Source organism: Neltuma alba, unplaced genomic scaffold, assembly GCF_004799145.2.
Source record: "Neltuma alba isolate B1F8T4 unplaced genomic scaffold, ASM479914v2 tig00012057_pilon, whole genome shotgun sequence".
Lineage (NCBI taxonomy): Eukaryota > Viridiplantae > Streptophyta > Magnoliopsida > Fabales > Fabaceae > Neltuma > Neltuma alba.
In genome coordinates, this window is record NW_021636621.1 from 104,232 (window position 1) to 115,988 (window position 11,757).

Below are 11,757 nucleotides of genomic sequence, written 5' to 3' on the forward strand. Positions count from 1 at the left end.
TAAATAAAAAAGAAATTCTGATATATATATATATATATATATAATTTTTTTGCACTAGTCTTAAACCTATGGATTCAGTTATGTATGGAAACCCGTGATTTGTGAGCTTTTCTAGATGACTTTTTCAAAGTTTTGTTTTCTCCCAATGCACAGACCTACTCCATCTTTTCAGGCAACTAGGCAACCTTTGATCCCCTATGCCTTTTCACCCTCTTTAATTCTACTTTTTCTTCCTTTTTAGCTTCACTTCGCTTTCTTCCGTCTTCTACTCTGTAGCCCTACTCGGCATTTCATTTTCCTCTCATCAATGGTTTTTTGTTGTCCTCTTCATCAAAATCTGATCTATTCCATGCTAGGTAATTTTTTTCATCATTATTCTTTATCTTTTTAAGGTTTGTTCTTCCTTATAACGTTTCTCTCTCTCTCTCTCTCTCTCTTTCAGTCTTCTTTCAAGCTTTTTTCCCCCCTCCTTATAACGGTATCATGCCCAGTTAGGAGGATGAAAAAAATAACTCGAGCAATCCATTGAACCCAGTGGGTTAGTTGGTTTATGTCCTAGTCACACTGATCCAAAACGGTTCACTCCAGTTCAAATCTATTCTGATTTAATACAATAATCGGAGCAGACAAGTAGCCAGTTTGTTGGTTTCTAGTCTGTATTGGCTAGTTCGTTCCGGTTTTTAATGCCATGAGGGGATGTTATGCTTTGGGTTTTCAGACCACTGCATTTTGGCCCTATTATTTGTGTTAATTTCTTGTATTATTGGGTGTCATACGAGTCTTGGCCCGGTAATATTTTCTTCTCTTTGTTTATATAATAGTCAATGATAGTATGGTTTCATTTCCATATTTGATTAGTGTAAGGTTTGAACTTTGAACCAGTATTTGATTTTTCTAAAAATAATTTCATTGTGGGACCTACATGCTAAATGTTGCCAAAACTAAATATGCTTAGTATTAAGCAGGCAACATATAAAATTGTATTTTAATTCATAATATATCTCCCAAAACCGTCTTTCAAATTAAACATATTAGATTGTATGGACCAATTGTAATTCATGAATGCAACACATCTTTATGTTGTTTGTAATTTAGGGTTGTACAGCAATGATGCCTCCCTATTTTTATGACAAAATTAAAATGAAAGAAAAAAAAGGATAAAATAAACAAAAAGCGTCTCAGATTTCATCTCATCTAAGTACAATGATTAGAGAGTATGTGAGAGCTGAACTTCTTTTGCTCTCTCAAAACGGCAATCAGGAACAAAATACAATCGATTATACCAACTGTTTTGGCTTCTCACTTCAAACCTACCGATTCTGCAAAGTGCACAACAGACAATGACGGCTCCAACAGCCATGATAGAGATGTAGATAGCAGCTAAAAGAGAGGGACCCGTCATAGAATATGTGCCCGTTATAAATGCAACCATCATGAAAAATAATGCCATCCAAATTAAGATCTCACAGCATTGCAGCAGCATTGACTTACTATATTTTACAAGTGGCAGCGAAAATAGGGCACCAACAGCTACAGTAGAGCAAAAGAATGAGAGACTATTTGCTATAAAAAACACAATGAAAGCCGCATTTGCCTTTAATATGGGGGAGCCCTTATCTTCTCCATCTTGGATCTCTCCCCCAGGCACTGTGAATCCTGCTGCAAATGTTACTGCTGCGATTAAAGTTGCCACTACTGAGTAGTTTCTTGCCATTTCAGCTGAATCATCTTCACTATTATTTTCCTTATATTGTTTCTTCTCTTCACCAACTACAAAATCATGTTTCTTCTCTCTAAGGTGCCTATCCAAAAGCCGTCTTCCTGACTTTACTCCAATAATTATCAATTTCATTAACATTGTGTTCTGCACCACGTAGCCAACAATCCAACATGTAAGGTATTGTTATCTTTGTTTCTAACCGGATTCAGCCCACAACAACTTCAAATAAGACCTATTTGAAATAGTTTATAAATAACTTTTCAATTATGATTTACAGAATATGAGATATCAATATGTGCAAGAGTTTTGTCTCAACTTACGTGAAACTTATTTATAAGTGATTTCAAGTGTCATTTCAAATGGGGTCATAATCAACATATATAAGTCCGTACCATGGTATTTAGCAAAAAGATAGATTTGGAATATCAACATAAATGAATGAATTCATATATTGTTACCTTGGAAGCTAAATGTGGAGGCACAGCATCAATAGCAATATCGAGAGCAGTTTGATTGTATTTATTGAATGCCATTTTGTCCACTCTTGGAAGTGGTTCTAGAAAAGGATGATTATAACGATTGGCATCCTTTTTCCATTTGGGAGCATGACGGCCAAGGAGGTGAAGAGGTGTGTTTCCATCATCATTTTTCTCATTGTACAAGTTGCTCATTTGTGGTGCATTTTGCATGATCTGTTCTAGTCCTCCAGAAAGGTAATTGTCTTCTCTCATTGCAGTGTAGTGAAGAGCATTAGAGCCCTTTTCATCCACCAATTCACAACAATCTGGACAAAATTCTAATAGCTTTCTCATTACAGATGAATCTTCATGAAGTGCTGCAAAGTGAAGAGCTGTCCTTCCCTTCTTATCTCTCATGTATGCTGTGCTCCTGTCATTCTCTAATAACACCCTTATCATATCTGAAGTTGCGTAAAGTGCCGCCAAGTGAAGTGGCACCCAACCATTTTCATCTGCTTCTTTTACTACTGATGAGTTTTTTGCCAACAACTTTGACACTACTTCTTCTGCCATAAATAACATCAAATTAAAAACATAACTATTAAACCTTAATTTGTATGTACTTTTTTTTTTTATATAAACTCAAAATATTCTCAAGTTACTTTAAACTTGAGACTAATCTCTGTTGAGCAAAGAGTATTAAGATTAAAGCCTTCCCAATAAGTGAGCTTTTCAGGATTCAAACTCATGTTCTCTTCCTTATTGGGATAAGATCGCTTACCATCTCAACTAACAACTTGTTAGTAATTTGTATGTAAATTTATTATTTAGTGACTGCAACAATTTTGATAAATTATTTCAAAAGGTCTATACGAGTTGTTGCTTCATTTTTTTAGTGAACAAAATTATTCCTAGGAAATCAGACATATTAGATACACAAATCAAAATTTGATGACTATAAAAGAGAAATGGCAACAAACAAGCTGCTAGTTAAGATGGTAAGCGGTCTCATCCTCATAAGGAGAAAAACATAAGTTTAAATCCTATGAAACGCACTTGTTTAGGAGGGTTTTAACGTTAATGCTCCTAACTCGACAAATATTAGTCTTAAGTTTAAAGTGACCTAAGGATATTCTGAGTTATAAAAAAACAGAGAGAAATGGCAAAATCATGCAATAAAATACCTTTGCTACCATGAAGAATTGCAGCATGCAAAGCAGTTCTGCCATTAGGACCATCATATTGTGGTGAATTACTTTTATCCAATATTGTATCCACCACGTTCCAATACCGTCTCTCAACAGCAATATAAAGTGGAGTTTCGTCTCCAACATTTTTACCAAAATGTGAGTGGTCTAGCTCTTCATTTATCATGACGTCCACAACTTCTACATGACCGTAACGAGCTGCTTCATGCAAGGCTGTGTCTTTCTTATCATTTACTGCTCTTATGAGTCTTTTCTCGGCTCCAACTTCATCCATATCTTTAGGAAGAGCTTTAGCAAAATCAACTAATGTTTTCACTATTTGATGATGTCCATACCTTGCTGCTACATGAAGTATGGTTTCATCCTTCACATTGGCCTTTAAAACAAGCGTAGGACACTCACGTAGAACCTCTTTCACAAATGTCTCTGATACATTGTTAGTATAGTTTGTGAAGTGTAGATGAAGGATTGTATTTTTATTGGGGGTTAGGATGGACTTAATTTTCTTGCCCTTTCCTTTAAAGACATCAATGTTACCTTGCATTGCAGCTTTGTGAAATTCAGGTTCCATGGCTATCAATTGAAATTGTACGGTTGTTGAGATCACAAATAGGTTCCACTTATGTGATTTTGGTGGCTTCAATCTTGCTGGAGCTAGCATTATCAAGTAAAATTAAGTCAGCCTTGACCAACAACCATATATAAAAGTAGATGGAATAGAATTCAAAGATGAAATTAGGCTTCTTCCTACTATAAATAAGTAATGTACGTTGGCATGTTTGTTTATGTTTCTTGTTTTTCAAAACAATTTTATAAAATGGTTCTTTAGAATAAGTTTTGTGGGGAATTAAAAAACGAAAAAAAAATCTGTTTGAATAATAATTTAAAAAAAATCACATCTGAGAAAAAACGTATAACTTGTTATCCACATCGAGAAAAACAAAATTACGAAATATTGTAGTTATTAAGCAAATAAGTAATTGTCAAATGAAACACTATAAACCACAATGTGACTATAGTTATACCTCATCAGATGTTATCCGCATATCACGACATTAGGCAGAAGAATATAAGATATAACCATACAAAAGTGCTCATAAAATTATCCATCTAAGATCAGACGCAAATCTAAAGGAGCAATTGTCAAGGGTTAAAGTGCATCAACCATCTAATAAAAATCTACCTTAAGAAACAACAAAGCCTCAGTACTCAGAGACCAATAACCATATAGGAGTTGATTCAGCACTAAAGAACAAAAACCGGATTCATCATATTTGTGGCCAATCTCATAACATTATTGTGGGTTTGCTTTGCATTTAGATCCAAAAATTGTGAAGTTTCTAGCAGAAATATTGTCCAGGTGGGGGCAATATATATAATCGGTTCTAATCAACATTTACATTTTCGGTTGAGACTGCCAAGCCCCCCAGCTTTTAAGTTTTTAACTTGAACTTAAGGTAGCGTCCAAATGCTTGACTAAAACCAAAGTAAGAGCAAAACCAAGTAAAAAGAGAAATCATGGGTTATTCCCAGCAGCGATATGGATATATAGAAAGACGACAGAAAACCCCCCAACAAACCGAAAAATGATGCATAAAATTAAAAAAATGATCATATGAGCTTATTTTGTAAGGACGTAATATTATAAGTACCTTAAAAGTGGCCGTGGGGATAACCCTGTAAAATGGTGAAACAGATACCCTTTGATGCTACTTCTTCAAATGAATTTGTGGAAGTAGTATGAGTGAGGGAGAGAGAGCAATAGGAAAGAGTAAAGCGTATGGAGTGGTTGAGAGTGAGAGGGTTGATGAGAGGAGTGGGTATATAAAGAGAGAGAACATGAATAAAATATTTCTGCGTACACGTTTCGGAACCAATTTCGATGCTCATACATTTGATGAGTACCATAAGCTAATCAGATCTGAACCGTTCATATCTTATTTGGATAGTTCAGATTTGATTTCTTTTTTATTTTTATTTATTCAAAATATTTTTTAATATGTATAGAATTTAAAATAGTGATGATCTCTTTACTATCATTCTTTCAAAAAATAGTTTATTCTATTTAAAAATAATTAATTAAAAATTTTAAATCTGGACCATTCAAATAAAATATATACGATTCAGATCTGATGAGCTTATAATACTCATTAAAGAGATGAGCACCGAAATTGGTTCACGCATTTCTCTTTTTCGCCGAAAGTGCAGCGCGGACGCTAGAGCAATGTTTTAAAAGCCGGACCGGAAGTCGAACCGGAAAGATCAACGGGTCATGGTTCAATCGGTCGGATCGGTTAGACCGTTCGGTCGGACCGGTGACGTAATAATTAATTTAAAACAATATTATATACATATAATTAGTATATATGAAAAATATCAAATTATTAAATAATTTAGAAATGCATTTAAATAATCTAAAATTATAATGAAATCATTGAAAATGGACTAAAACCTTATATATTTAAATTTATGTATGTTTAAAATATTTAATGATATTACAAATTATCAATTCATTCAAATCAAAATATTTTTTTCAAAGATAGACCAAATATCGAAACAAAAAGATTAGCGACTCACGATTTTAACACCACAATATATGAAATTTTCAATGAAATAATACTCTATGGTTATAAATAATCTAAAAATATATTAGGATATTTAAGGGGATCAATTTTTTTATTTTTCTTCTATTTTTTTTAATTTTTTAGTATTTTTTCAGTCAGGCTAAAAAACCGTCCGGTTTTCTGAAAACCGTTCCGGTTCCCGGTCCAACTCCGGTTTCCGGCTTAATAGCGGCTCAACTCCGGTCCAATCCGGCTCAACTATGTGAACGGTTTTTTGGTCCAAACCGAGCCGTTAACGAGTCCGGGTGACGGTTCAACCGGTCCGACCGTCCGGTTCGGTCCGGTTCTTTAATCATTGCGCTGGAGTTTCCTTTCCTAGTCTCGCCGGTTTCAACGAATGTTCTGCGTTATTGTTTCCCAACTACTTCTTCAGATAAACTTGTGGAAGCAGTGTAAGAGAGGGAGAGAGAATTGCAATAATATTGGGAGGTAATGGTGGAGTCTTGATGAAAATATTTTAGGTCAATGGTGGAGTCTTAGTGTAAATTTTTTATACAAACTCCCGTATCTAATACAAGAACTAGTTTGACTTTCTCAAAATATTTTTTGTAATAGTTAAATATATTAAAATACCTTTAGTCATACATATGATTAACAATAATATTTTAGAAAAAACAATACTTATTTATTACAAATAACTAACTTAATTATTTTTTTTTAATATATTTAAATTAGTTAACTATATGTAATATTTACTATTAGAGGTAAATTTTTTTGTATATTTTATTTACTCTCTCGTAGTCTTTTCATGGTCCCAGCTCCCAAAGCAAAGCTCATCTTCTTTCGTGTGCGCGGGTGTTTGAGCACATATTATTTTATTTTATTTTTTCAAAACCCCACCAACTTTCCGCCAATGAATTCTGTGAATCCACCGAGATCCGCAGGGTCCCTCGTCCTTTTCCTTGTCCCCGTCTATATATTTTTATTCAATTTATTATTTTTCTCCAATTCCTTCGTCCTTTCTTGAGTGTGTGTGTGTATACATTAACGCAAAATACTATATTTAGCTTATGTTAAAAATAAATTTTTTTGGTACTGTACATAGGATAAGGTTTAAATAACTTGAAAATATTCACAAAAAAGTATTTAACACCTAAAAGTTTTCTTTTTACTCTTATATACCCTAAAATTATTTTTGTACTAAAAAAGTTATCCACTGTGAAATAGATACTCTTGATGCTGTTTCTTCAGATGAATTTATGGGAGTAGTTGAATAAGAAAGAGTAAAGTGTTTGGAGTGGTCGAGAGGGTAGATGAGTGGAGTGGCTATATAAAGCCAGAGGACATGAATAAAATATTTCAACGAGTTTCTCTTTTTGGCTGAAAGTGCAAGGCTGAAATTTTCTAGTCTCTTTTTGCCAACTGAAGTTTCCTCGTCTCTATTCTGGGGTTTCAACGAATGTTCTGCGTTATTGTTGTGCAATCAGATAAACTTGTGGAAGCAGCGTGAGTGAGAGAGAGAATTGCAAGAATATTGGAAGGCCAATGGCGGAGCCTTGGTGCTGATTCAGGCTATACAAATACATGCCTTGGGAAGAAGACAGCAATCAATTGGAAGCTCCCGAAAAGGAAGCAGTATGCTTATGTAATTTGAATATGATAATCAAACTTTGGTGAAATGTTTAAATGAGAACTGCTCATTCCCGGATTCATAGTTCTTTTAGATGGTGGAAAAATGAAAATGTAACTTATGAGAATGTTATGCTTCTCAAAAGTCGTAACATTTTTTTTTCCCTTGATAAAAGGAAAATCAAGAAAAGCTACCCACTCAGTTACAAGGAAACAAAAAAATTGGTTTGGTGATCACTAAATCGGCTCATAACTTACAAGTGCAGATTATATCTTTCCAAGTTTGTAGGCATGTACTGGCCTGACAACTCCCAAGAGCTGACTCACTAAGACTCTCTTTCCCAAAAAAAAGAAGAAGCATTTATTGGAACAAATTGGAGCCCCGCAGGACCATCCAAAGCTAGAGCCGGGAATCAGGGTCGGCCCTTCAGGGCTGGCGAGCTTAAAAGGGCCGGCCCTCCAAGGCTAAATTTTAAAAATACCCCAATTTGCTAGGCCCGACCCTTAAGTTACAGGGCCAGGGCCGGCCCGCGAGCTTTTGGCCCGTTTAAGAAAAAAATACTATTTTTTTATATTTATCAAATTTTTTATAAAAATATAAAAATAAACCAATGAAATTATTAATAAAAGATATAAATATGAATAAAATTAAGTCACAAATATAAAATATCATCATATATAAATATTTATCAACATCTAAAACATTCATTAACAAGATAACAACATCTAAAAGTTTTATTTATAATGCAATTGTGCAATAAATAAACAATATCATTAATCTTTTGAAACTTCATCATCACTATAATTAATTACTTTTCTTCATAAATATGCTTTTCTTTCATAACAAAAATATCAAGTTTTTCTTCTTTATAAGAATTTTATTTTTGAATTTTGCAATCTAACTATTATTTTACTTTAATGTGAGAAACATTGTTGTTGAAACTCATGAATTTCTAATTCAAATTATAGAATCACAAGTTATATAAGTATAAAAATATTCTATTATCAAATATATATATATATAGTTTAAAAATATCAACGCATATAATATAAATCAAATCATTATTAAAGTCCAAATTAACCTATTTTTAAAAAATTTAATTGGATAAATTATTGTCTAAAACTAAATTTAATTTTAAAATGATAATAATAACTAAATATTTGAAATATTATTAACAATGTAAAAAATTAATAACATTAATATTATATAAAAAAATTTTAAAAAATAAAAAAATTATAAAAGGGCTTAAAAGGGCCGGCTCGCGGCCCTCCAGGGCCGGCCCTTTTAAGCCCTCGGCCCTCCAGGGCCAACCCTCTAGAGCTTATTTCTCATTTTAAGAGAAAAATATCAAGCCCGACCCTCATAATTTCAGGGCCTAAACGGACTAGCCTGATGAGCTCGGCCCATTTTTCTGGTTCTATCCAAATCAGGCTTGGCAAGGAAATCTGCTGCAGAGTCATCCTCCCTTCCGCGTGGCACTGTTTCCACTTGCCATTCCCTTGGAAGCGTATTCTGACATTTAGATATAAGCGGACCAATCATCAGGCTGCTCATTATTACCCTCCGTTATCAGATGAATAGCCTCACTGCTCATTATTACCCTCCGTTATACTATGAATAGCCTCATGCGAGAAACCAGTTTGGATGCTCATCTTATCTCCTCTTTAAGATGAGCACTCAAAAGTCATCTCATATAGACTGTTTAGATATGATTTAGATGGTCTAGACTGAATTTTATTTTTATTAAAGAATATGATTGGAAAATTCTCTCCTCCCTCCTTAATAAGGGGTAAATGTGAAAAACTATTATTAATTACTTTATGAATTTTTTTAATATTTTTTTACTAAAATTTTCTTCTAGAATAGTACTTCTTGAATTTTGAAGGGGAGAAAGTAACTACATAAATACAAATCTGATTCTAGTATTGATACATTTACTTTTTCACCTAACATATCATAATTTAGGGAACCAGTTTGGGTGTTCATTTTTTACTCATCTCTTTTTAATTATTTAGATATTATCTGAATGATCTAGATTTAATCTTTTTGATTAATTACCTTTACATAACACAAATTATCTTTTAAAAATTTTATAATTAAGAGATTATTTTTATTTTAGATTCTATACTTATTAAAATAATTATTTAAAAACAAAGAAATTAAATCTGGACTATCTAGATCTCATCTAGATGGTCCACATGGGATAAGCTCTAAAATAATTAGGACATTTATCGATAATAGTTATAATTATAGAGGCACTAATAGCAATATGTTTCCATTTAGGGCTCAACAATGTCAAACATGATAGTATTAATTTGTTCGACAAAAATTTATCATAGAGTCCAGTTTTCTCACAGAAAATATATTTAAGTTCATTAATTATTTTCTGGGGGAAAAAAATTAAAATATTAGTCATGCATGGGAAGTTGTTATTGATGACCAATAAAATAAATATAAATATTCAACAATTAATATGAAAAATAATCATATGATAAACCTGTATGCCATTTTCCTGTCTTCCGTTTTACAATTCTTACTTTCGTTGAGTTTTCTTCATTAGACCTTGTTTTATACGTTCATGTGCTATTAACATCAACATATATAGTTTCAATATGACGAATGCATACTTCCCCTGTCATGTACTATATATTGTATTACCTCTGGCTATAAATATAAAATCTAGTTTGTACTATGTTAGCATAGTTGTACTATAACTAAATCTTATGTTCCTAAATGACCTCCCTTCCCACTCGCCAATTGAGCCTTCCTTCCCTTCTTCATCCAACACCAATCCAATACTCAATCATTACTTTTGTCTGCATTGCTATCAAAAGATTTAACAAATCGCCCCATAACATTAAAAATACTTTACATGGGTATCATTTATTTCAAAGCATGCCCTTCTTCTAAGAATTGAAGAAAATCACACAAACTTCCTCTAAGGTTTGTTAAAAGTATACAAAGTTATCTTTTATTTTACAAATCCATACAAATTTACCCCCTAATAACCAAAACATATGTTTGCTAAGATTGTAGAAATGTTTCTTAAAACAATTGAAAGAGATTGATACTAGTAACTGGGATGCTGAACTGCTTAAAAAGGATCAGATTCTCCAGGTGGCTCTAGAAGCTTATTGTGCTTTTCTGCTGTGAGTTAAATTCCAGTGCTGGAGATTTAAAGACCAAATGCGGTCTGGTAGATCTTCCTGTTCTCAATCTAAAGCTAATCAAGGACATGCCTCCAAAACTTGTTGGGTTAAGAAAAGTTTTAGCGACTGCAAGCATGGTGAGGTTCAATCTGATTTGCAGCATCAGAGCCACCATCATGTTGAAACGTTACATCGGAAAGATGCTGGTATACCTAGGGAAGTCAATTCTTTGCAGGATAAGATCTTGCTTAAAAGGACAAGACCTCTATTGAAGCAGAAACAATTTGACTCTTTCCAAACAAAGACAAGACAAATGAAAGGTAAGAGAGTATGATCTCTTGATGATGATGATGCCTCCTTGGTCCTGGAACCAAAAAGAAGAAGGATTATTAATTTGATTCAAAAGCAGAAGAATGCTTCGTCCTCTGAAGGTGATTTTGCAAAATTTCTATCCACAAAGCCCGTTGGGGAAAAAATGCTGATTGGAACGACCTTTAATCATTGACAAAGCAACTAAAAGTCTCAGGGCCCGTTTGGATCAGTAATTGGAAAAGCAGCTTATAGAAAAAGTAGCTTATGGAAAAGTAAAGTTGGTAAAAGTTAAATTGGATAAGCTGAATTGTATTTGGATTGGAGTTCAGACAAGCTAATTTACAAAAATAAGATTAGTAAAAGCTTGTTTGGATTATAGTTGAGTAAAAGTAATTTTAGCCGAAAAATTACCAAAATAGGCATGAGTTTTAATAAATAATGAAACATGATGAAAAATTGATTTAAGACAATACAATAAAATAAAAATAAAATAATATGAAGAAATAAAATTTAATGAGTGGATTAAATTATAAAATTTTTAAAAAATCAAAAAATATTTGAAATATAAAGTGAAACATGAAAAAAAAAAAGAATTGAGATAATATAATGAAGAGGTGAAATTTAGAGTGAATTAAAATTGAAAAATTTAGAGAAATCATAAAAATATTTTATATATAAAGTGAAACATAATAAAAAATTGAATTGACATAAGGCAA

The 11,757-nt window shown here is 32.8% G+C and overlaps 1 protein-coding gene across 3 annotated transcripts; it reads right to left on the reverse strand.

The window, feature by feature from the left end:
* Positions 1 to 1,164: 1,164 nt before the first annotated feature.
* On the reverse strand, positions 1,165 to 5,090 carry LOC114721693 (ankyrin repeat-containing protein ITN1-like). 3 transcript variants are annotated; one of them, XM_028907543.1, is made up of 5 exons: positions 5,039 to 5,090; positions 3,363 to 4,040; positions 2,179 to 2,744; positions 1,492 to 1,864; positions 1,165 to 1,395 (listed from the first exon to the last, which is right to left on the reverse strand). In XM_028907543.1, exons 2-5 carry the CDS (start codon positions 3,955 to 3,957, stop codon positions 1,208 to 1,210), a joined length of 1,722 nt encoding a protein of 573 aa, XP_028763376.1. In that variant the 5' UTR covers positions 3,958 to 4,040; positions 5,039 to 5,090; the 3' UTR covers positions 1,165 to 1,207. The 3 variants fall into 3 exon arrangements, with proteins under 3 accessions (XP_028763376.1, XP_028763375.1, XP_028763374.1); XM_028907542.1 differs by having other exon boundaries at positions 1,165 to 1,864; positions 2,179 to 2,741; XM_028907541.1 differs by having other exon boundaries at positions 1,165 to 1,864.
* Between the last annotated feature and the right edge of the window lie 6,667 nt (positions 5,091 to 11,757).